Source organism: Plutella xylostella, chromosome Z (assembly GCF_932276165.1).
Source record: "Plutella xylostella chromosome Z, ilPluXylo3.1, whole genome shotgun sequence".
Classification (NCBI taxonomy): domain Eukaryota; kingdom Metazoa; phylum Arthropoda; class Insecta; order Lepidoptera; family Plutellidae; genus Plutella; species Plutella xylostella.
In genome coordinates, this window is record NC_064012.1 from 6,796,863 (window position 1) to 6,823,853 (window position 26,991).

General features: G+C 38.7%; 2 protein-coding genes and 1 non-coding gene across 3 annotated transcripts; 2 read left to right on the forward strand and 1 right to left on the reverse strand.

The window, feature by feature from the left end:
• Positions 1–13,371, forward strand: LOC105380123 (protein tailless-like). Its single transcript, XM_038122356.2, has 8 exons — positions 1–464; positions 6,145–6,270; positions 6,783–6,898; positions 10,979–11,302; positions 11,528–11,689; positions 12,249–12,605; positions 12,751–12,879; positions 13,128–13,371. Exons 2-8 carry the CDS (start codon positions 6,158–6,160, stop codon positions 13,364–13,366), a joined length of 1,440 nt encoding a protein of 479 aa, XP_037978284.2. The 5' UTR covers positions 1–464; positions 6,145–6,157; the 3' UTR covers positions 13,367–13,371.
• A 1,158-nt stretch (positions 13,372–14,529) lies between these two features.
• LOC105397962 lies at positions 14,530–26,381 on the forward strand. Its single transcript, XM_011569993.3, has 6 exons — positions 14,530–14,617; positions 15,035–15,122; positions 16,080–16,199; positions 16,521–16,636; positions 25,581–25,716; positions 26,236–26,381. The coding sequence occupies exons 1-6, from the start codon at positions 14,561–14,563 to the stop codon at positions 26,379–26,381; spliced, it is 663 nt and encodes a 220-aa protein (XP_011568295.2). The 5' UTR covers positions 14,530–14,560.
• Positions 24,398–24,485, reverse strand: Trnay-gua. The gene is given in 2 exon segments: positions 24,398–24,433; positions 24,449–24,485. It is a non-coding gene; the product is annotated as a tRNA-Tyr (tRNA).
• Positions 26,382–26,991: the final 610 nt, after the last annotated feature.

Here is a 26,991-nt window from a genome sequence, read left to right on the forward strand (position 1 = left end):
GTTAGGAATAATATGTAGGAAGGATTATAATTTTATACTTACCTTTAACAATCTACATTTTAGGTACTTAACAACACAAACTATGTCATTTTTATAATTCTTAGGAACTGCCTCACCAAAACGGTAAGTATAGAAGTTGCGTTATATTTGTACCAAGATAAAGGAAACGACATCCTATCCAATATCCATAGACCAAGTTCGCGGAGCCCCCACTACTTCTCGAGCTAATGATGCTTGAAAAATCGGCCTTCACCGAGCTTCATAGCATTTCATACCGCAAGAATGTACGAAACAATAGATTAGTGATGATTGTCTGTGGTTGCCGCCCAGCAGGGGTGGCCAATGGGGGCGAGGGGCTCTGTTGAGGCCCCGCCCATACGGAGGCCCCGGCCCGCCCTCGCTACCCCTCGGGAGGTCATTGTGGAAGCCTGACTTGACCGAGGACACAGCCTACACTTTCGGGGGTGAGTATTTTTTTTTATAAATTGTTGTTCCGGTACTTTTTTTGTATCTTTGCAAACCGCTAATATTTAATGTAGTTACCTATGCTGTAAAGACTGTAGGTAATTTGATATGAAATAAGATTTAAAAAAAAAATAATCCAATATTAGTTAAATATAAAGTTGACACAAATAAATAATTAATTTTAGATAATTCCAATTAAGTAGGTAAATCTTTAATTTTTAAAGCTTAACGCGGCGAATATCCCCATTATAGTAGGTACCTATGTCACTGCCCGGGCTTCTAGTCCACCAATCGCGATCAGGGTACCTGATCGGTTCAGTTCAGTTTAAAATCAGAAGAAGAAAACCTACTGTAGGTACCTATTAAGTATTACCATACCTCAAGTATTCACGTCTTAAACGGGAGTTCATGAATAATGCAACTAATTGGCGGGATTAACACAACGATTTTTATTTTAAGACTAAGAACATATATTTAGAAGCAAATAAACAACTGTCTATAAAAATAGCTTACACTCGAAACCGGATAATAATGTCAGCTTCCCCCGGGCACAGTTACCCGCGCCCCGCGCCCACATACCTCTCAAATCTATACATAATTATACTGATTAATCGTTTACAATAGCTTTGCACTTTCAAATTAACTTATATCGTACCGACCTGTCTGCCTGTGTCAAAGATTCCTTTAGTGCTAGCTGCATTACTTCGTTGTAGGTACTAGGTATATCCAGGGAGATTCTTTGAACCAGGTCTAAGATCCGGAGCGGCGGCGGTCTAGGCCTCACACTCTAAAGTGACGCGACGGCTGAAGCCTGACCGAAACGATTTGCCTCAAAGCCTCACAGTTCCGTTGTTTCGACGGTAGAAAGCGGAAATAGAGTCACGAGCAAATAAAAAAATCCAGTGACAAGCACCAAATTACTTCCAAATGGAAATAAAGTAGCTTAAAGACGCCGCCTGCAATATTAAAGTACATTTAACAGCCTATTAGAATACTACCAACTAAAAACGTAAATATTTTGTAGTAATTAAAAGTTTAAATTTGGGTTGTTCCGTCGGTATTTTGTATATTGGACTTATATAGCTCGCGAGTGTACCATAATCCTAACATGCTATATTTGGCATGATAAGCGGTCGCAGAGCACTTTCAGCAGCAGACACAAAGATGCGTTGCGTGCTATTGGCATGAGACGCAGCAAAAATGCTGATAGAAGTCGCATATAGAAGTGGTGCAATTTTTTATCAATTTTAAATTATCTTTATTTGACCTAAAATTAGAAGAAGAGTAGAAGAGAAAACAAATTGAAATACTTAATGCATTCAAGAACAACAATTACTCAAAACAATGCAACATTTAGGAATTATTTACCCATAGTTAAGTAATTAGTATGTTATTTTAATAGTTAAATAGTAGTACTTATACGTCTTACATTGTTATAGTATAAGCTATAAGGGTTCCGACGAGGTGCTTTTCATTAGGATTGCGAAGCAATAAACAATAAAAATATGAATGACAAAAAAATATGCAAATTTCTTATTATAATATTCTTTGTATATTTAAAACCACAAAACGATATCCTCACAAATACCTGCCTTCCTTGAAAGGTAAATCGGTTATCGAGTCCTTGGTAGACTCAAGAAGGCTTTTGAATTTCTTCATCATTTATCGCATGATAAGATGCAAGAAAGCGATTTTCCTTGGGCACGAAAATACATAGGTATTTTCATGCAACGTTTCAGGGAATCCTCACCCACTTTCAGAGAAGAGCATTGAAAATATTATTAAGTATGTTTAAGATTCCACTCCATTCGTAATATTTATTCTGGCATATAACCATATAAGTATTAATAAAATTAGCAGCGTGATTAGCAATATGCTAGTCTTTTAACTCATGGTCATGAAAATATTGAAAGTTCTATGTCAGGTTCAGGAGGTCAATTCCGGAGGTTCGTTCTATACACGAAGACAATAACAGCTGACCTAGGTATACCTACTAATAGCCTTCTCAAGTAGCCGTTTTATAAGAAGCTATTGGCTATGGGTGGGTAATAACAATGGGTCAATATGACAAAAGCAAGTGTATTAAATTTCACACTTCGCGTTAGATCAGAGTGCGGGTACCTATCTATAAGCTCCCTCTAACCATCTGCACTCACGAACTCTGCAAAATTGTATAAATTATAACAGTAGTTACTACTTATTTAAACCATTTTTTTAAAGGTACATACTTATTCCTTTTCAATAATATGGTGTCTACATCTATGTATAAAATTTTGTACATTGAAGGCCCTGAAAGTGTATTACTATTCGCAACTATTCGGAACAAAAACTTTCACTTTTGGCGCTTCTAATAATCATAAATATTTATTTTATTTTATTTTGTTCGGAAAACTAGAGACTTATAACAATGTATGTAGCTATATCTTAAAGTAACAGAGGAAGTCAATTAAAGTTTCCACTGATAGTAACATTGTAGACACTTGAAAACAACGTCGTAAGCATTATTCAATAATGTAGAACTATTTAAATTAAATATCCTACTAATCTTATGCTAAGCTTGTACCTTAGGATTTTATTCTTTGCAGTACATACATTATTTTATACTATACAACTACTATACTATTTAAGTATATATAATTGTAGAAGAATTGTTGTTTTTAGTAAGTAGTCTTACATGTAGACCTACATCAAATCAGATTGTAGCAGGTATAAAACCACATAGCTCCGTGGTCGGTAGTTTGGGGTCAGGCCACGTTTAGGCCAAATGTTACCAAGTGTAGGCACGCGCGGCACGCAACCCTGCATGGCTCGATCCAGAACTGTTATAATTATTGGGCTCTACCTACTCATTTGGCAGTATGTCACTATGGACTACGTAATAATAGTTAGGTAATTAGCAGACACTTGCTGTATATTGCTTAGAATGGAGGTATGTTAAGTGGTTATTGTAGAATTGATTTTCTTGCATCCATGGTCACAATAAGGTGAAGTGAAAACATTGTGATAGGAAACTTAATGCTTACCTACGTATATCTAGCTATCGGTAAGTCCATATGGATATCCTCTAACGTCAGACTACAACGTCCAACTATAAACTCTATAAAGTCCTGACAATGAAGAGTGCGATTGCAAAGACTTTTTTTTATCATTTTCAGTAAATTTTTTACATTTACTTACACATATTTTAAAAGTAAAATACAGATGGATTTGTACATAATAGATCGATTAAATACGTTCTTTAATTAGGATCAACTTTCGTTTTCAGGACTTTATAGTTGGGCTGTATCCCTTCGGGTATTTCAGCGAGGGTTTACGAACACTTCATACAATACCCACGACGATTTCCGTGCTGAAATGAACCCCAAGGAAGCGGCTCCAAAAGAATCAAGACAGTGTTCATTAATAGTTGATTCGCGGCCCTGCCACGCGCCGTATGGCGTAATGGCGCCCCCACAAACCCACTATTACACAAACATGTCAATATTTAGCCCTCAATTATTATCAACCACACGGAATCTGCCCTTCGGACGCCGTGTGGACGTACGTAGGTATTTATGTCATAGGTACACCTGTGTTGAACCTAGATTGTGGGGTAAAGACATATAAAATAATACTTTTTGATTTAAGATTACGACGTGGGAATACGTGATTATTTTGAATTCTTACGTTACGTGGCCATGGATAGCTTGGCTACTCAACCTATTTACGTTATCATCAAGTAATAATACGTACCTACGTTCATGTTATTTTTAAATTAGGCATCAGGTAAATTCTCTAGGAATTTCCTTTGGTCCGTTTTCACAGTTTTGATTTTTCACCATATTAACAACATTTAGATAACGAGTTGATGACTTAAAGTTATTCCACAAACTGCTGCGTTCCAGCCGCAATAGAGTTGTGTATGTATAATAGAGTATCAAGTGGCGAGGGCGTCGGTGGCTCGTGGCTGCCGATGCCGTGACAATGGGAGGGCTGGGAGCCGCCATGTGCTGCCCATTCAGATGTCGATGCCATTACCCACTACGAGTAGCTTTGACTTCTATTTCCTCTTCCAACTTCACGTTTGTTTTACCGCCCACTGTAAAGACAAATGTTTTGTACGTTTGACGTGTTACTGCCTCTCATTGTCTTCAGTGACGGATGGACCGATAAAACACGAGGATATATACCTTCTGAATCGCAGTTTTTTCATGGGAATATCCAAAATAAATAAGATATTTAAAAAAACTCGTGAAAGTCATGATTGCCGTATAAGATAAATTGTACAATTGTTACCCAAGGGGTGAGCGCCGCTTCTTAGGAGCAAGAAATCAATTTCCCTTAGCATGAAACGAGCTACGTTCGTGCCTCTTTTCAGGCAACTATTATCTACTTTCAGAGCATGACTGATGAACACCTTTGCGGACAAAACTAATCCATAAACAGATAAAATATAAACAAGAAGAAAATGTAAAATACTTTCAGTTACATAATAACATGTTTTGGTGGAACATAAAGCTTTCATCGAGGTGGCGAGGACAGATTTTATGGGAAACAAGCCATCTGGTAGCCATCGCCTTCGACGACATCGTAATCGTAGTTACTGGTCGATATACATTATAAAGTGACCACAGAGTCAGGTACTTATAAGTTTTTCGTTGCTTTATTGTGAACAGATAATATGTATTGTGCTGTATGTAGGTACTAAGAAAACACAAAATGATTTATTTATTTATTTCATATATCAACTACTGGGAAATCGGCAATTTGTGTCGTCTTTTGTATTGTTTTATGGGATTTAAATTTTTACGTGTAACCATATCTCATTATTTTGGTAACGCAGCTCCGATACGAACACGCAAAGATAAACCAGCATACAATTCAACTTTAAACCATCTTTAAACATGATAGATAGATATATTTTATTAAATACTTATAAGAATCTTTTCGACATGGAGTTAAAAAGTTACTGTTTTAAATAATCTCACTGCATGTTTTAACTTTAGAGGGGAGCGTCGACACGGCTGCGGATCCTCGCAATATGTCACCATTAAACTCACATTTCGGCATATTGTGACCGAAAAGTTTCACTTTTCGCATCTCATTGTGCCGATATTTGAGCAATCAATCGATGTGCCCAGCTCAATGTGTCACGACACGAGTCACTCGATGACTTTGCGATATCTTTTCAACATTGGCTTCAGTTCAATCTAGCGCATCACCTCTTTCTTCCTTATTTGAATAATTATTGAACTATTGTTATTTTACAATAGTGGCGTACGAATTCATTGAGTAACGCAACCGCTGTAAATTATTATTATTGTGTATGCCTACTTATTGATTGGTATGGAATTCAGTAGTAGTACTTACTTAAATGATTTAGGATTGGCAACTTTGAATTGAATTTATGAGCGCTCTTGTTTAGATATAGGTATCCAGTGAGAATCTCTCCGACTATGAGTGAATCTATGTATGTAGGTACTATCACCTCGCAACGCTAAATATAATATCTACTTGAGTCCAGTAGCCGAGTGACGAACTCGCATCTTACTTCATAATAATCAACCTATAGCAGTCCACTGCTAGACTTAGGCATCTGCCAAAGCACGCCACTGGATGCGATCTATAGCTTTACCCATATACTTTTACCACGTCCTAATGTTACTATACTCACCTTCATCTATATTTGTCCACCAGCAGATCCTTTCGGATCATGGAGAAGCCGGAGTCGCTGTGCCGCGTGTGCGGCGACAAGGCGTCGGGCAAGCACTATGGCGTGCCGTCGTGCGACGGCTGCCGGGGGTTCTTCAAGAGGAGCATTCGCAGGTGGGGATATTCACAGAGACCGCTGCAGCGGCCGCTACACGGATTCGTTATCGACTTCGATAAACTCGTTTCATGCGCATCCCACTAAACACACCGCCGGCGAATTGCGATATAGTGAAATAATCCACGTAGATAACAAACCCGAGTAGCGGCAGCAGGGGTTCCAAGATATGACTTCACGTAGGATATTGCGCGATGCATTATGCGGTGAAAAAAATAAATTTTATAAGTTCCGCCGTACCTGCCTGTTTCAAATTAATAACTAACGAAGCCAAAACACAACTATCCGATAAGAATTAAACTTTTTAGCCATAAAGTTATTATATCCTAAAAAAAGGTTAGATCGCTGATAGTTGATAGCTGTAAATATATTATTTAAAACCATATTTCTAATAAATCTTTAAATAACTTTAGCCTTACTACTTACTAAAACTAGCATGCACGTTAACTGCATTGAATCTCCCTATCTCCTCTGAATGTCCTCTGAGTGTCATCTTATTTCCTCCGACCAGGAACCTGGAGTACGTGTGCAAGGAGAGCAGCCGCTGCGTGGTGGACGTGACGCGCCGCAACCAGTGCCAGGCCTGCCGCTTTAACAAGTGCCTCAGAGTCAACATGAAGAAGGACGGTTAGTTTTGAACTAATATTATTAGGCCTAGACCTGGTTTCTCATGATTCTGTTAGTTACAGTCTCAATAACGGATTTGCTGACGACGCGTTTAAGGATTATTACCCTTGTTAACTGGATGAGTCCCACGACGAAAATCTAACAGACCATTCATAAATCCAGCATTATGTGTATCATTCACTCATTTCCCTCACACTTCACTCAATATTCTGTCATATTCATTGAAATTTGTTGTCTATGTCTCTGTGATTTCAAACAACCTCAAACAACCAAACTTTTTGGTTTTGAGGTTGCCATGGTTACTATTTCTACCAAGGTTGTTTTATGACATCCGTCATTGAAAATAATATTATTACGCCATGCCCTTTGAAAAACAATACAACGAACAAGATGGAGTGTCAGTGCAAAAGAAACTTTTCGGGAAATAACATATCAATTTCTGAGTAAGGTCTTATTTTAAAATATTTTGTTAGAAGGTTTTTCACTTAATTCAATAGTTCTCATTAAGTCATTAGGTTTAACTTCATGAATCTACCTCTGAGGTCTAGTGGTAGAAGCTCAGCTTCATCACCCAGGGATCCCGGGTTCGATTTCCAGGTAGGGCCATCAATTTGTGTTTCTATATTGCGGTTCCAAGTTAGGTTAGGACATTAAATTTAAACTTTTATCTCGGTTTGACATTATATAAAACCCAGACAGTATTTCGCTTCATTTTTTATGTCACACAACATCTAGTTCGTATATTTTTTATCAAAGGCTCTGTTCATTTTTCCATCTTGAATCTTGACAGAATGAGTGACAAGTAAACAACCCGTTGCCTGGTTACCGGTCTTAACCAAGTCTTAGCGGAACCCCACAGCAGCAATCAAGTTTATCACCCGATCAAGAGAGTTAACCCCGTGATTTAGCATGGTGGGACACTCACTAACCGTAACGGTCCAACATGTAACCAAACCGAGGCATTTTTAACCTAACCGAATGGTGTGAAATTAGGCCCTAATTTCACACCATTCGGTCAGGTTAAAAATGCCTCGGTTTGGTTACATGTTGGACCGTTACGGTTAGTGAGTGTCCCACCATGCTAAATCACGGGGTTAACTCCCTTGATCGGGTGACAAACTTGATTGCTGCTGTGGGGTTCCGCTAAGACTTGGTTAAGACCGGTAACCAGGCAACGGGTTGTTTACTTGTCACTCATTCTGTCAAGATTCAAGATGGAAAAATGAACAGAGCCTTTGATAAACAATATACGAAGTAGATGTTGTGTGACATAAAAAATTAAGCGAAATACTGTCTGGGTTTTATATAATGTCAAACCGAGATAAAAGTTTAAATTTAATGTCCTAACCTAACTTGGAACCGCAATATAGAAACACAAATTGATGGCCCTACCTGGAAATCGAACCCGGGATCCCTGGGTGATGAAGCTGAGCTTCTACCACTAGACCACAGAGGTAGATTCAAGAAGTTAAACCTAATGACTTAATGAGAACTATTGAATTAAGTGAAAAACCTTCTAACAAAATATTTTAAAATAAGACCTTACTTAGAAATTGATATGTTATTTCCCGAAAAGTTTCTTTTGCACTGACACTCCATCTTGTTCGTTGTATTGTTTTTCAAAGGGCATGGCGTAATAATATTATTTTCAATGACGGATGTCAAAAAACAACCTCGGTAGAAATAGTAACCATGGCAACCACAAAACCAAAAAGTTTGGTTGTTTGAGGTTGTTTGAAATCACAGAGACATAGACAACAAATTTCAATGAATATGACAGAATATTGAGTGAAGTGTGAGGGAAATGAGTGAATGATACACATAATGCTGGATTTATGAATGGTCTGTTAGATTTTCGTCGTGGGACTCATCCAGTTAACAAGAGTAAGTAATAATCCTTAAACGCGTCGTCAGCAAATCCGTTATTGAGACTGTAACTAACAGAATCATGAGAAACCAGGTCTTAGCGTAGGCTTGATCTGCGATTAAGAGAAATGGTCGAGTTGCAGCGGATAAAGCAGATCGTTTCGCATACCTTGGAAACGAGGAAAAATTGCCTTATTCTAATATAGGATTCTTTCTTAGTCGTCTACGTTTCGTCTTTCTATATCTGTATTAGTCTGAAGACTCACCCGCACACCATTGAAAGAGTCTAATAGTACAGACAATATTTTGGGTGTTAAATCATGTTAAATGCATTGACATATAGGTATATTACTTTGGTTAAATGAGAATTGAATGTATGTATTCTCAGAGGCGCCTTTTGCGGATGTCATAACTAGGGGTACTTACCTACTTAATCACTCAAGAGGTGTCGAGCAAGAAAAAAGTTCCAGTGGCAGCACTAAATACGACTAAGTTCTAATTAAATAAGTAAGATTAAAAAAAACGAGTAAGGTGTCTTCCTTTTGTAGTTGGAACTCGCGAGAGTCGCGAGTGTACTAATTGAGTTTAATAAGTAATAACTTAATTCACACCTACCTACCTTACTATGTAGGTAAGTAGCTATATTTATCTACCTTTATTAGTAATAGGTACTACGAATATTTCATTGACTGGAATACTAAAGTAGGCATGCCGCATTAGCTACGTAGTAAAACAGTAGTCATAGAAAGTAGGTAATGGATATGTCACAGGCGCAACCACGACAAAGCGTCCAACATAATAAAGAGGGCTCCAATTTGCCGCAGCACTTACAGTTAGAAAAGAAATTGAGCGTCGATCGGTCGGGACACGGCCGACACTTGTCGCAATAAAGTATTTATTCAGGTTCAGCTCCGCAGCATGTCTTTTCCATTAAGAGACACTCCCAAGTATTTGCGGTACACGAGTGCCGATAAGTGAGCGGAGAGAAAAATCGGGGGGCGCAGATTTGCTAGTTTTTCGCCCCCCTGCGCCCCACCCCTGCCCTGGCGTCGCGAGCGGTGGCTGGCTCAATTCACATGCGGTAAATTCATTTTCGCTAAGCTATCTATTGTTACTTATTGAATAACTTGAGGATGAGGTGGAGCTGCTGAGTCTGTTCCGTCAAGCAAATAGTTTAGGGCTTTAATGATAAAACAGGTAAGAACTTAGGATTTGTAGTTGCTGAACTTGTCGGGTCACTTTAATATACTTAATTAATCTTTTCAGAAACCAAAGCCAAAGTTTAACAAAGTTAAGTACTTAACTTTTGTTTTAATTAACATGCAGATTTTGTATTGTTGAAGTTTTTTTTCATATATTTGTTACTCAGACTAAACTGAATAAAGAATTATAATAAAAAAATTAACTATGTGCCTATCATAGATTCAATTTACGTAAGAATCTACCCAAAGAAAACAAACCCAAAAATCTTAAACTAAAATACAACAAAAACAAATGGCCCAAAATACCTTAAAAATACGTTGGTTACTGTATGATGTATGAAAGTATGACAGATTGTTCGTGAAATCAATTACAATTTTTACAATAACGAAACGAAATGCCGAAAGTCATTAGGCGCGTGTCAACCATTTTGTAACATGTTCGTGTGGAGATAGGCACGTGTTGGGTCCCACGGCTAGACCACCCCTTTCAACTAATACCTAGCGATTAACATAATTAATTGTAAGTGGAATAAAAAACATTCAAATGGCGAAACCGTTTAAGTCATGTTATGGTACTTGGTAATAATTGTGTGAAATAGACAATAAAGTCATTCATATTATAATAGTAGTTCTCCAATTATCAAGCTATTATACAACAACGGGGTTTGCAAATTAGAATTTCCAATGGAAATTATAATGTCTGGTAACTCTCTACCTTAGTTACTCCCGTTTTAAAGTTTTTAAATAAGCATATATATACTTACAGGTGGGAAATAGGATATCTATTATGCGACTAAGCACCATCCCCGACGGATTACCATCGTCAACACATATATGCAATGACAATGGTCCTAAAGTCCAACCCTGAGGAACGCCTAAAAAATAACTTATTATATGTAAAAGTCTGAAACTTTTTTACTTCCTACAGCATAATAAAACGTCAAGAGAATAACCATTCGTTCTACCAAAACTCCTCGATACGAATTACCTAATGACAACTGATTGTCTACAGCGGTGCAGCACGAGCGCGCGCCGCGGGCCGCGCTGGCGCCGCACGGCTCGCTGCAGCGGCTGGGCTACGCGCTGCGCCCCCCGCTGCTGCTGCCCTCCTCCCCCCTCACCCTCGCCCCCTACCCGCTGCACCACCTCGAACCCTTCAGCCTCTTCAGCTCCTTCACGCCGGACGCGGACTTCCCCCGCGTGCCGCCGAGTCAAGCGCTGCTCGGGGACGGGTTCAAGCTGCCGCTGCTGTCGACGTATGGACACGGCTACTTCCCCCCCGGACTGTATCCGCCCGCCGGAAACGGAAACACGTTCTGCACTGAACATGGAAGAGGTGAGTTTGCGTTTGGAGTTGTGTGTTTGTTCAGTTGTGATGTGAGTGGATGCAATTTTATATTTTTTCGAGTGGAAATTTTTCTGTAAAGAGATATTTAGAGATAGTGTTCCGATCAGTTTGTAATGATTCTGGAAAATTAAATATTTTGTTTTTGTGTTGTTGTCTTTTAAAAACAGTATATTTTTACAATGTAAGTGGCTTCAAGTGTCTCATGCCCGTCAGGTTCAGAAGACCCGTTGCTGTCAGCCACCTCCCCGGAGTACCACCGGGCGCGCGCGCTGGAGAAGGAGCCCGCAGCCACGGACAAGATGAAGGAAGACGAGGTCACCAGCTCCGAGGAAGCGTACAGAGCTGATGATAGAGCTGAAGTCGTCAGTGTTAAAGGTGAGAATATACATTCTGTGTAAAAAGTATCGGGACTGGATCAATAAAACAGAAAATGATTGTTATTCTTCCAAATTTATTTTATCACTCACACACGAAATCATTGAATATATACTCTAAGCATCATTGCCTCTTCGCTTGCATTCACTTGTTAAGACCCTGCGATGGTTACCTAATTTGTACCTAACCCAACAGCGCACAGCGATTTTTATTTATCTGTGTGTATTAGTTTAAATGTAGGTTCTTTCTTTAGTTCTTTCAGCTTATTAATTTTTATGCCCCTCTGAAGCGAAGCGGTTGGCGAATAAATGTATTATACCTTAAACTGCATTCCCAGCAGTAGTAAATTGTTACGAGTAGCGTATCGTTTTAGCATTCCGAGTATTTACAATTTGCTGTTACTTTTACGCTCAGTATACACAGTTTTCTGCGTTACACGACGCGCTTAGTAACTGGCGATCAGTTTGCTTACTGGGAAGGCAGCCTAAGAAGACTCAACCAGAAATAATCAAGCTTACCACAAGACTTTAAAGAAAAACTCATTTTTCTTTCTTCCTAGACGTTCACCAAGACGACCACCAATCACCGAAGAGCTTCGACCCTCCAGTCGTCCATCACATCACGCGCTCCGACAAGCCAACCTTCGACCCTTGCCTCACTCACGAGAACATCTTCAGAGATCTGTTCAGGAACCATCAGAAGATAGTGTTCCAGTCAGAGAGCAAAGACGGCGATGGTAGGGGGAAGTTACTGGACCCTGCGAGCCGCTTTCTCATGGCCACCATCAGCTGGTTGAGGACGGTCACCGGATTCCTACACATGGCTAGGCGAGACCAGGAAATGCTGGTCTTCAATAACTGGCGGGAGATCTTCATCGTTGTGGCCGCTCAACTGTCGTTTTCGTTTGAAGAAAATTGTAAGATTTTACCTTAAACTATACTGGTGTACCCTTAGACGGGTGTACCTAATGATAGAGTAATGATTAACTTTATGTACTTACTTGGTAATTTATTGTGATTACGATTCGGTATCAGGTTGCATGAATTTGGTTTTGGTTTCAGGTACAACTTCTAAAGATTCTGATGCGAAAAACTTTAATAAATTAGCAGCGATTGTGAAGAAAATCGACAGAAGCAATCTTGATCATGCCGAGTATGAATGGCTGAAGACCATATTGTTATTTCGTTCAGGTAGGTAAATACTGGTGCCTTCTCTAGATTAATTATTGTAAGTGTGTGGTATCTATAAGTATATTCATTTATGCCTGCGTCTGTCTAAGTAGGTGCATTTTTTGTAGTTTCTGTACCTATTACATTACATGAGTGCCTATGAAAATATGATGTCTAAAGTATATTCCATAAACTACGAGTACATAAAAATATAATCCGTTCCTTTATCCCGCAAACTATACCGTGTGGTATTTTCATCTGTCCCACAGACAACATGGACGAGCCAGGCGCCTCGCACGCCTCCCGCCTGGTGGACCAGAGCGCCCTGATGCTGCAGCAGCACAGCGCCGGCCGCGAGCCCTCGCGCTTCGCAAGACTCATGCTGCTCGTGGGCGGGGTCTGCGGAGTCGCGGCGCAGGGGCTCCTGGAGCCAGTACTGTTCCCCGACAATACAGAGGAAGACATTCGGAACACGCTCGCTTGTATTTTTTTGTACACCTCTGTCTAAGGTTTAGTTTAAGCGTGAGAGTATTCTAGTCATACCTACGTATACTTTTTGTGTAGGTAATGTACGTAAATTAGGACTTATTGTTTTAGAGGTAAGATATTTTTTTTGTATTTATTGTTAGTTTTAATGTTCCTACTTGTTAAGAAATTGATTTCACGCAAGGAATTAGTAACTACTTACATGAAATATGATTTTATTTTGTTTGTAGAACATATTTTTTTATATCTGATCTGATCACGTTAGATAAGTACAATTTTATAGAAGTGACGTCGTGAAGTGAGAATAGGATGTAGGATGAGATTTTCTGTGTGATAGCAATTTGATTTTACTGTAATATATAAATAAACTAATCACATCACATAATGATACACTCGTTCTCTCTTTATTGGAATGATGATTAAAAAACAGTTAGTAAGTATGAATTTTAAGTTTATTTTTATCCCTTTTTACCGTCTGACCCATGAATTGAACTCAAGATCAAGACTCATCGATCAGCTTACTGCTCCAACCACAGCACTAATGAGTAAGCTCCTGTTCTGATTGGTGCTTATCAAATTAACAATTTAGAGCCATATAAAACTGCAATAAACCTAGCTAAGTCAATAATAAAATAACAAGCTCAGTATTTTTATCAAATTAAAGTTAGTCGAGGTTTGGGCACTCACCATGAAGTGGCTAAGTGTGATTGTGTATTTTTTACTTCATTCCCCTAGAGATGTAGCCTCGAAGATGGCATCGCTGGCAAGTATTTTGGACAATAAACTTGAACTTAACATCTTGGCCGGTTGTGCAGGGATAGATTTATTTATTTATATTTACTTTGAGGCACAGCATCATCGCTGAATCAGCGGTTTCACATAATGCACGTACAATTTTGACACGGCTAACTATGACCGTATCTTCCTCTTTTTACCCCCAAGAGAAAAAGAGTGTTGTTATAAGTTTAACATGTCTGTGTATGCCTGCTGTGGTAAGATGAACGGATAATGTTTTTTTTCGGTTTGATAATGTTATCCTGAGCCATTATACATATTATCAAAATCGGCTTAACCGTTCGAAGGTTATGCTACTTTTGGTGTTGAATATCGGGGTTTTTACGTTAATTAGGTGACGTTACTATAATTATCTTCATGGCCTGATGCTGAGTGCCACTTCTAGCGCCCGGTGCTGCTGGCGCGGTCGGCTCTGGACTGGATGCCGAGCCGCGTCAACTCGCTGTACTCCGACGTCGGTGCCTGGAGCGGCAAGTTCGTAAGTACCCGACGGAGAAGTAAGTAGGTACTCTAATTTAAATACGGGAATGAGTGAATGTCCATTTCCATTCAGGAACTGGGCAAAACAGGCAATGGTCTGAACAAACAGTGGACAAAAAAAACTATGGTCCCTAACGTCAAAAACGGTGGATGTATGTAAGTATGGATGGATGGATGGCTCTTTCACGGAAAAATGCGGCTAGATCATGTTTTAAGTTTGGCACGTAGTAAGATGAAGATGACACAGGCTACTTACTGTTTATCCTGGAACTATTACGGGTTATTTAAGATGAGACGCATCTCGCAAGAAAGACTGGTTATCGTTTAAATTGAATGAAAGTGTACATAATAAATTATTGCTGGTTTATCCCCTGATATGATAATAATATATGATGATGATGCTGTGTGCTTACAGAGGCCAGTGATGGACGAAATTGAATCAGACGAAGCTCTCAGGTTTTACCAATTTCTGAACTATCTGGATGGTAGTAGTTTCGGCACAGGTTAGTTACTAAAAACGTTCATACTGCTTATTAAAACAGCATTAAAACACAGCTATGGATATCATAACTATTAAAATCTAAAAGGTATCTATTACCGTCAGTAGAATAATGCAATATAACATATAATATCTCGGCTTTATAGGTACTTAAAGCCTTAGTACCTATCCACTAGAAGAAGTGAGAATTATAATATAATGCCTAAGTACTAAGGATGTTGCCTGCCTCTAAGATCTCCCTGGATATACATCAAGTGCTGACTGTGACTATGTCGCAGGCATCTGGTTGAATCTCCTTTTTGGTTGAATCACAAGCGCGTTCATTGGATAGCGCTACTCAATTGTATGGCTAAAAGGCTAAAGGAAAACTCGTCAAGTCGTTGAATGTAATTAACATTCGACGTCTTGACTGAACCTCCGTTATTCAGCGAAGTCGTTGAATGGGATATAGTATAGCAACTTTGTAATGTCTGGTTAGGATGAACATGACCAGACAAGAGTCAACAAAAAGACTATGTTACAAAGCTCTCATCGCATAAATTAACTAAACAATAACAATAAGCGTACCTTCATATTGTTGTTCGTTATTATCCAGTTTCGGCACATTTTTTTCTTTGAAACTGTCCGCCCGCGGCGTAATAATAGGTAAATCCATGTTATTTTTTGCAAATTTATTTGCAAAAAATAACAATATAAGTAGATGCTTTTTGTGTCAACTGTTAGCTGTTAGACGCCATATTTGTTTTATTAACCACCTGACAGATTTTAAGTCCGCTAACTAGTTGGACGTTTTGTGACGCTTGTACAATCAACGTTCGGCCTAGTCATACAACTGAGTAGCGCCATCCAATGAACGCGCTAGTGATTCGACCAAAAAGGAGATTCAACCAGATGCCTGCGACAACTACACCGTCATCATAATGTAGCTTTTTAAAGGATTGTTCAACGTTGTTGACGGCAGGTCCCATAGACGAGTTCGTGGTGGCGATGTCCCGGCTGTCGTCCTACATGAGGAACCAGAACTCGCGCGAGACGCAGGCGCGCGAGATGCGCGAGCTCGACGCCATTAATGGGGAAAAGGGTAAAAAACATACCTACAGTCCGATAATGGTAACTTTGCAGAGGTTAAAGACGGGCGATTTAATTTTTTGTCTAACTGGTATCCCTATATCAATTAAGAAGAGTATGTAAAACGTAATAACACAGGAATAATTGATGTCCTGATAAAGATACATTAAAGTGTTGCTGGTAGAGGCGCGTATTTCTGTTGCTAAGTTAGTGTTGTTGACTTAATTGTGGCGATAAATCAGTGTCAAGAACTAATAGTTCCTATGCCAAGCCGTGATCAGTAGGTATAGTAAGACACAGTCATGTAACCCTTTCTTTAACCACGTGTGTGCAGGCAACAGCATCAAGACGGTCTTGGAGGTGAGCACGGTCATCATGAGGAAGCGCAGGAAGTTCTTCTGCACCGGAGAGGTCAAGGAGCCCATCATCAACAACAAGATCATATGCAAGGTAAATAAATAGATACATTTTAAATACTGCTGCCGCGGCACGGGTTCGTTATATATATTGGTGGAATTATTAATTTAAATTAATTAACGGATTTATGGTGGCGCATTAATTTAAATAATTAATAAACGGAATAATTAACGTTAATAACTAACCCGAGTAGCAGACGCTGTAGTATACCACTATAAACTTCATTGTATACCACTTGTCACTTGTTGACTGCTGGGGCACGGGTCTGCTTTCATTGAAGGAAGTGTTTTAGGCCTAGTCCACGTGGGCCTTATTCGGGTGGGTGGACTAGCAAAAATATGCATTCTGTTTTAGGGGCCGTCCATTAATCACGTGAGGTCGTTTTCTCATTTTTTGACCCCCCCCTCCCCCCTGGTGATATTTGGTGAGGTTTGGGACCAAAAATGGATCACGTGTATTTTTTTGGAAGACTATGTAAAGGCTATTTTTGACTAGAAAAAATATAACGAAAATTGCAACGACTCGGTGCGGTCTTTAGCGGCGCGCGGGGAGTCGTTGCTTAGCAACGGCTGGCGAGTCAATCAAGGTCATACTACAAGTCGTTAAAATTTTAAAAATTACCTAGCGCTTTTTGACAAAAAAATAATACACGTGATGTCTAACGAGACCCCCCCTCCCCCCTCGTGATGTTTCGTGAGGTTTTCCGTACACCCTCCCCCCCCTTCGAGCCTCACGTGATTAATGGACGACCCCTTACAAAAATTTTAAAAATATTTACACATACAATATTTACACAATATATGTATAGATAAAGATAAAGAAAAAATTAAAGATAAGAAAAAAAACATATATGTATATATTATGTAGTTAGTAGAGAAATGAAGAGATTAAATCTGAAGGGCCTGAAGGCACGAATTAAAATTATAGCAATGTTAAAAACTCATACAGTAAAAATAGAGATAGTTATCTTGACATGCTCTCTTTTCACGGTATAATGGCAGGTCACAACTACCCAACAAGAAATGGAAACTGCTTAGATCACTTTATGCTAAAAATTGAAAAGAGAATCATATCTGCACATATAGCTATTTTAAATACTACAATAACCGACCATTCAATGATATTTCTTAACTTATCTCAAAATATTAAAAAAAACAGATGTAATAAAATTAAAACTGTAACAGATTTTAACAAGGCACTTATTATTCTCGCTGAAAAAAACTTACCAGAACTAATATACAGTAACGACCCAAACTATGTTATAGAACAACTAGTAGCTAAACTTACTCAATCTTTGCGTGAAAGCACCACAACTCTTAAAGTTTCTAAAAAGAACAGAATAATAAAACCATGGATCACACCAGGCATATTGAGATGCATCAGACATAGGAATACTTTACAAAAAAACCTACATAAAGAACCACACAACGAAATCCTAAAAATAAGTTATAAAAGATATCGCAACTATTGCAACAATTTAATAAAAAAATTAAAACGAAACTATGACAGAAACCAACTACAAAATTCAACCAAAAACAATAAATTACTCTGGAAAAGCATTAAATCAATTTCAAATTTAAATAAAGTTAAAACAGAAAGTACAAAGTTACTAAACATAAAATCAACTCCGTCTGAGTCAGTCAACTACGTGAATGATTACTTCGCAAACATTGGAAAAAAACTAGCCGAAGATATTGTTTCTACTTGTAAGGAGAATACACCACCAACTTACCGAGAAACATCAAATAAGCAGCCTAACTCCTTTGTTCTCTTAGAAACTGACGTCCAAGAAGTACACAATATACTTATGAGTCTTAGGTCAGACAGTGCCCCAGGTTGGGATAACATCCCAGTAAAGTTTCTGAAGTTAGCCAAGTGCCATGTTGTGCCTGTTATTTCTCATCTTGCCAACTTGTGCTTTACTCTCGGTGTCTTCCCTTGTGCTCTCAAACAGTCAATTATTACACCAGTGCATAAGGGTGGGGATACAGGCGATGTCGGTAATTATAGACCCATATCAGTTCTTCCATCTATCTCCAAAATTGTAGAAAAATTAATTAATAATAGACTCATGACGTATCTGAACAAATACAACATACTATCAGATTCACAATATGGGTTTCGAACTGGTATGTCCACAGAAGACGCAGTAACAGCTTTGACCGCCCATGTTACTGATCAGGTTGATAGCGGTAAAAAATGTATGGCTGTGTTTTTGGACCTGAAAAAGGCCTTCGACACCGTCTGTGTTCCCATCCTTGTAAACAAACTGGAAAACATGGGCATCAGAGATACAGCTCTCGCACTCCTCAGAGACTACTTAAGCCAAAGAAAGCAGAGAACTAAGGTTGGACAAATCATTAGTGACTCCAGCATCGAATTTGGTGTCCCTCAGGGGAGCGTCCTAGGGCCAACACTGTTTCTAGTTTACATAAATGATTTGTGTAACCTTAATATAAAAAACGGGAAAATATTCTCTTATGCTGATGACACCGCGGTGGTACTTTCTGGCACAAACTGGGAGGAAACACGGCAAGATGCTGAAAAATGTTTAAGTAAAATATTGAAATGGCTAAATTCATCCCTACTAACTTTAAATGCACTAAAAACATATTACATATGCTTCACTATGTACAATCGAACACAACCTAAAAACGACTTCGTTGTGAAAATACACAGTTGTAGCATGTCTAAGGAAGATCCTATCTGCAATTGTGTTAAAATCAATAAAGTTTCCACCGTTAAATATTTGGGAGTCATGATAGACCAGAGATTGACATGGTTTGCACAAATTGACATGATCAGCTCCAGAACAAGAAAATTGATATGGATATTTAAGAATTTGAGACATGTGGCTCCGCCAATACTACTAAAAAACATATACTTTGCTTTAGCCCAATCTATATTAACCTATTGTTTATCCGTCTAGGGTGGAGCAACAAAAACCAAATTCCTACAAATAGAAAGATCACAAAGAGCTCTCATTAAAGTGATGTTTTTCAAACCATACCGATTTGGTACACATGAACTCTATACCTTAAGTAATTTATTAACGGTTAGAAAACTATATGTGCTTCAGGCAATCATAAGTAGACACAAACATACTGCATACGACTCGGACTTTTACAAAAGACGCAGAACAGATAAAGCTATTGAGATAAAAACAACCAAATCCGCCTATGCCCAGAGACAATATACAAGTCAATCTGCTCATCTTTATAATTTAGCAAATAAAAGTCAAAATATTTATAAAACACTTTATTCAGACTGTAAAAAACTAGTTAAATTCTGGTTACAACCCAAAACATATGACGAAACGGAATCACTAATACAATAAAAAACAGGTTTTACTCATGTCTCCAAACACTCACACATTCATTCACATACACACATACACACAAACACCCACACACACACACACACACACACACACACACACACAACACACACACATACACACACACACACACACACACACACACACACACACACAAACACACACACACACACAAACACATACGCATGCATGCATGCATTGCATACATACCATAAACAACCAACATTTTATATATTTTTTTAATCTACGTTAGGTAATTAGTTAATTAATTTTGCATGCTAATAAAATTATATAATTATGTTAACAACAAATATAAATCAACCTATTCATATATAAGTAATGCATTAATATAAGGTACTAAGGTAATTTTGTAAAAAAAATTAGATCGTTAGTATTATCCAATTATCCATAAGTTAAATATTTTATTATTTTACCATTACGCGATGGATGTTAAGGAGCGGGGTCTTCTGGTACAGGTATTTCTTACTTAAAAGAAGGCCCCAGCCAACTCATATTTTTGAAATTTATGGTACTGCAATAAATATTTTTGATTTTTTTTTTTGATTTGATCATACTTAGCTCATGAAGTAAAGATAATGAGATTTAAGGTAGGTACCTACGTACAACGCAGACAATAAACTTAAATACTTTACGCTTTGTAAAATTAAATATACCTACATACTCAGCTGCTTTCAGAATCTCTACCATTAAATTAACCACTTTCTTAGCGTCCCGTTCGTGCTGAAAATACTTAATAATTCCAGGAATAATTATTTTTTAAAATATTTTAAAACTACATAATTTAATGAAAGCATCAGTGGCGGATTTACAAATTTGCCGCCCGTAGGCCATTAATATTTTGCCGCCCCTACTGACTTTTGAAATTCAATACGTTAGTTTAATTCCGTTATTAGTACGATTGTGAACTTAATCATATTTCTGTCATTTACCTAATTAGATTATATTTGCAACCCGCTATGTACTGAAGAGTTTAATGTTGACCTAAAAAGTTAAATTTGACAGGCAAATAAAAAACCCGTAAAAAGACTTTAAAGCGTAAAACATCTGTAACTTTTAAACGGCTAAATCGATTTTCAGCAAACTTATTGTCTAAGAACACTCTCCCGTAGAACACATGTGATACAAAAAAAAATAATAAATTGAAATCGGTTCATTCGTTCAGCCTCCCTACTCTTGAAAGGAAATGTATTGCGTCCGAAAGGAAATCTTTCGTTGTCAACATTTAAAAATTATAACTTCTCTTCAAAAGCGTTTTTACAAATACCTACTTAGGTAATCAGCTAGGTAATGCCTATTTAAAGAACCTAGAAACAAGATTATAATGCATAAAATTTAGAAGTTATTTTACAATAAACGCCAAAAAAGACTTTTTTGGCCAAAATCTAAAATAAATTCTTCATTCCGGGTGCTTGGTTCTTAGTGCTAGGTTCTAATAAAAGGCTTTATCTTGATGACCATTTATGTATTTTTACTTTTTGTAAAATCGATTTTGAAGAGAAGTTATGATTTTTTAAATGTTGCCAACGCAAGACAGACGCAATACATTGCCTTTCAAGAGTAGCAGCGGTGTGCAAGGCGAAGTGCTATCCACGTTTGGATAAATAATAGTATGCTCCAAATTCTGTTTTCGCAGTAGCAAAGATAGATACGAGTATGTATGTAATGATCCAGAATCCGGTTTTATCGAAATATTACAAAGCGTTTATTAATCGTTTTCGTATGTAATTTATACATGGATGGTGTGCAAGTACACTCGCGAGCAACCAAATCGACTCAAGCCTTGACGGCGCAAACATACATTAATACAAGTAAAATTATGAATAGAAATAATAAAAATGATATGTCATTTAAAAGCTTAAGATGTCAGCTTTAATTTGATATCATTATTATTGAAATCCATTCATCATTTTTGAAATAAATGATGTCTGAACGCAATTGTAGGAAAAACGGGAATTTAGGAAAAAAGGGTATGGGTATCGTATTATACAAATTAAACAAAAAATGTTAAGATAAAAATTTATTTATTTAAATCAATACTTTGTATTGCCCCCTCTTGCCCTAATTACAGCCTGCAGCCTGTTTCTCATAGACCTTATCAACTTTTTGACAGTTTCCTGAGGAATGCCGTCCCACTCCTCTAATAAAGCTGTCTTCAGCTCGTCCACGCTTGCAGGGACTGGATTCCTGGCCCGAACTCTTCTTTTGAGCTCGTCCCATAAGTGTTCGATGGGATTCAGGTCAGGACTGAGCGCAGGCCAGTCCATCGTGCGCAATTCCTTCTCTCTCAGAAACTGCCGACTGACTCGTGCCGTGTGGCAGCGGGCATTGTCGTGCATTAGCACGAAGTCTTCACCGACAAATTCTGCATAGGGCACAACATGACCGAGTAGAATGTCGGTGATGTACCGATCAGCTGTTAACCCGCCTCCTCGGCCGCCTCCAGGCACGAAAACAAGTGCGGTTTTTCCCTCTAGAGAAATACCAGCCCACATCATGCAGGAACCGCCGCCATATGCTACTGTTTCAGCGAAACAACATTGGGCAAATCGTTCCCCCGGACGCCGGTAGACCCGGCCTCTCCTGTCACTGCCATGCAGACACACTCTGCACTCATCAGTAAACAGGACCGACCGCCATTGCGCAATGCTCCAATCGAGATGCTCTCGAGCAAACTGAAGACGCGCTTGTCGGTGGCCTGCAGTCAATTTGGGGCCTGATGCAGGTCTTTTTGGTGTCAAGTTGGCTTCCTTCAAGCGTCTTCTCACTGTCCACTCGCTGACAGCCACTTGTCGTACACGTCTCAGTTCTTGCTGCACATCAACGCCCGTAAGGTGTCGATTGCGCAGCGAGGTTGAGACAATGAAGCGGTCGTCTCTCTCTGAAGTGCAGCGGTGGCGGCCCGTTCTTGGTCTTCGATTGAAGGCACCAGTCTCTTGGAACCGTCTGTATACTCGGGATACAGCAGACTGGCTCAAGTGGAGCTGGGCAGCGACTGCTCGCTGACTTAACCCTTGTTGCAGCAAGGCAACAACTTGAGCAGCTTCTTCTGGTGTGGTATCCATGGGTTTGCGAAAACAAGGAATACAATGCAACGAGATGTGTACCGGTCAACTTGCAACAAGCGACTGATAAGGTACACCGGATGTGGAAAGGTTTTATAGCGGGATCAGGTAGCGCAAGGCGTGGATTCCTAATGAGGTAATTAACACTGACGGGCAATTAAAATGCGTCATTAAATCTGCGCTTAGTTTTTTTTTATGGTATTGATCTTAATTGAAAGCCTAATTCTTCAGCTTTCGAATGACATATCACTTTTATATTTACCATTTATCGTTTTAGGAAAATCAATGTATATGTGCGCCGTGAAGGCTTGAGTCGATTTGGTTGCTCGCGAGTGTATAATTAATTATAAAAAAACTACTTATTTGCCAAATTTGCCGCCCCTCTCAATCTGCCGCCCTAGGCACTGGCCTTTTTGGCCTATAGGTAAATCCGCCACTGGAAAGCATACAAGTATTTATAACTATGCAGGGTGTTGCAAAATTGGTATACTCAGCCGAAACCTACATGTGCAGCATGGTACCTATATCTAAGCCCGAAACTGAAATCAGAATTTGGAAATTCGCGAAAAAAAAAACCATACTAAAAAGTCACGTGACCAACAAAGATTCTATGGAAAATGTTTTTTTTTTCGCGAATTTTCAAATTCTGATTTCAGTTTCAGGCTAAGATATACCATGCTGCACATGTAGGTTTCGGCTTAGTATATCAATTTTGCAACACCCTGTAGATTGACGGCTGTAACTACGTACGTAATAATATATGGTTAATTAATCACCCCTTGGCTTGGTTATGAAAGGATTAAAAGTTACGTCATCTATGGAGCTTACTTGGAACTAGGTAAGTAAGAACCTCCAGAAATTCCCTAGTTAATAGCTGGTGTAAAAATGAGAAAGGAGCATCGAGTTATTTTATTAGGAATTGGTAGATAATTAAACCTATCTAGAAGTCCAACCCCCTTATTCATAGAAAAGTTACAATACGTTTTAACTAATAAACTGTTTTGTCCCTCTCTGTCAAAGAACAAATTGTTCTTTGTCGGAGAGGGACAAAACAGATTATTAGTTAAAACGTTTTGTAACTTCTCTATGAATAAGGGGGTAAAACTATAATCAGCACTAAATAATGTTATTGTGTGTTTTATCTCATTTGTTTAGCACATTAAGCACATAGCACATAATTGTACATAGTATCAAAATTTTAAAGGATACTAATTAACTTAATTATTATCAAAATATTAATTGAATATGTACCTAATTGTAGTAATTGAAGATGGACATGATATAACTTTTTTATATGATCTTTCATTCGCACTGATTATTTTTAACGAATGTCCTGCTATTAAAATGGAACACAAAAAAGACAAAAAGAATCATTCCTTCGAGCCGGATTTGAACCAGCGACCTATGGATTTCAATTTCTGCCAACTACAGTCCACCGCTCTACCAACTGAGCTATCGAAGGCTTGTAAGTAATGCCGAATATTCGAAAGATATCACTAATCTGCGCTTGCGTACAAGGCATAAATTACGAAATGAAAGTAGTTGAGGTGAGAACGGGTTGCTATTATACCTCTTATCGCGTTGGTCATAAAGGTAAAAGTCGTTCAAAAAGGTCATTGTTGCATTTGTTTACCGTTCGTTCAGCTGCACATGGAGCCCCGATCGATACCGGTGCCGGTGGCGTGGCGGGGTTAGACGAAGCTAACCAAAACAAACAGTCGTTATTTATTTTTAACGCACGTCTGAAATAGAGTTAAATCTTATAAATTAATTAATTAATATTTATTTCTTCCTTGTATTTGTGAGTCTGTCTGTGGTAATATAGGAAACCGATCAACTTTAATGAAACCTAAACATTGATGTTCTATGCTGAAATGTACAGAATGCGCCGGTAAGTGACAAGGTTAGGTTAATGAGTTTGTTATTCGTAGTTTATTTTGAAAAACTTTTCTTACGTAGGTAGTTACTTATTCACGAATAATAAAGATGCCTACTTGAATCGAAAGTAATTGTTGTATCAATATCTCGAAAAATGAGCAAATTATACTAGTTAAGTATGTAGTTCTTTTTATATATTTTGATAATTATACTTATTAGTAAGATATATATATCTATTTTTTTAATCAGTAGGTAGGTAACTCTACAGAATACTGCAAACGTTGTACCTTACTTAGCTTAGTAAGCTGAACGCGGATGACTCAACTCGTCATTAAATAGTAAATTAGTAGTATTCCTAGCATAACTGCATATCAAATTAAATACAACTGGAAATTTTAGCAGTCATGCAAAGGCAGTTGGTCACCAAAAGCGGGTGACTCGCTTGCTACCTCTGGATACCTCTTCGAGGATTACAGTCGTAACCATTCATCCTACTAATATTATTTATTATTTTAAAGGCGAAAGTTTATGAGTGTGTGTGTATGTTTTTGTTACTTCTTTATGTCAAAACGGCTAAACGGTTTTAATGAAATTCGGTACGTTGTCTGACACCCCGGATTAACACATAGGCTACATTTTATCGCGGAAACATCTAGTTATGTATATTGAATGTTTCCAGGACCGCATCCTGCTGCCGATAGCGGGGTCTTCGTGCCGCGACGCCATCCTGTACTGGCACCCGGGGCTCATGGAGGAACACTACTGCGTGGGCGCGCTGGAGTCGCGCGGCGCCGTGCGCGTCATGGACATCGACGGTGAGGGTCAGGACTCCTGAATCCTGACTCAGGAGACAGCATAAAACGCTAGTGCGGGGCGCAAGACGCGTTCGTCGTCTGTAACAATAGACCTCGCTTTCAAGACGCGACGAAAAACTTTTGTCATGTGTTGACGAGCGCGCCTTGCGCCCCATGCTAGGCCTACGTTCATAGAATAACCCGTGTCTTCATAGAACTAACTGTTAGTTTAGAAGAGGCTTGCAAAGCGTCGACTTGGTACTCGAACTTTGATTTTATAAATGATTCATAGAGCCAAAACTTATTGCCGTTTTAAAAAGCTGAATCAATTTATCAACTCCATTGTAAGTTGCCCTAGTATTTCAAAAAAAGAACGACCTAGAACTGCGATGCAATCGCTATAATAGAGTAGACGTGAGCGCGGCAGAGGCAGCGTTAGGAAGCCTAATTCTTCGTAACCTAGAACCTTCCTAGAACCCAAGATCCCGCACTGATGGAGATGAGTGTACCTCAAACTCTCAACCCTCGTTCTCCTTCCAGGTGAGATGTTCTGCAAGGGCGACGACTACTCGAAGCGGGAGTACCTGCTAGCCTGTGACTTCTACGAGGACCAGGAGGCGCCGGTGGCGGACCTGCTGCAGTACTACCCGGACCCTGAACCTGACGTCATGCCTAAACTTTACTGAGAGAGAGAGAAGCTCGCAGTCACACTGACCGAACACGGTCTGGAGAATATATATATATATATATTCTCCAGACTTAGGTATTATATATATATATATTTAAACTTTACTGAGTACAATGGACTTTACTGATTACAGTGTGACTTGTGTTGATGGTGGCGCTTTTATTTGAGACCCAAGGTAAAGCCCGCTCCATACTCTCTACGAGAGCTTTTGGCACTACGAGAGGTTTTGTAGAGACAGTTGTACTCTTTCAAAACTATTCACTATAATGGCGAGCTCTGCCGAATAGAGCCTCTACAGTGTAGAGGCTCTATTCGGCAATTCGGTGATTCTTATTAGATTCCAACTTAGGTACCTCTTTTTTAAAATATCGGACTAACTACACGATCATATACATCACCTATTTTTACATATCTACCTAAGTACCTACCTATATACCTACTAAGTACAGTCTTAAAAAAGAATACTTCCATAGAATGTTCCATATTGTAGTAAACGTGACCTTTACCTACAATGTCTATAGATTAGTAAATAAAATTAAAAATAATAGTTTAGCCGGCCGGCTGACGGCAGCTGATAAAACATGACGATGTGGAGGCGCGCGGGGACG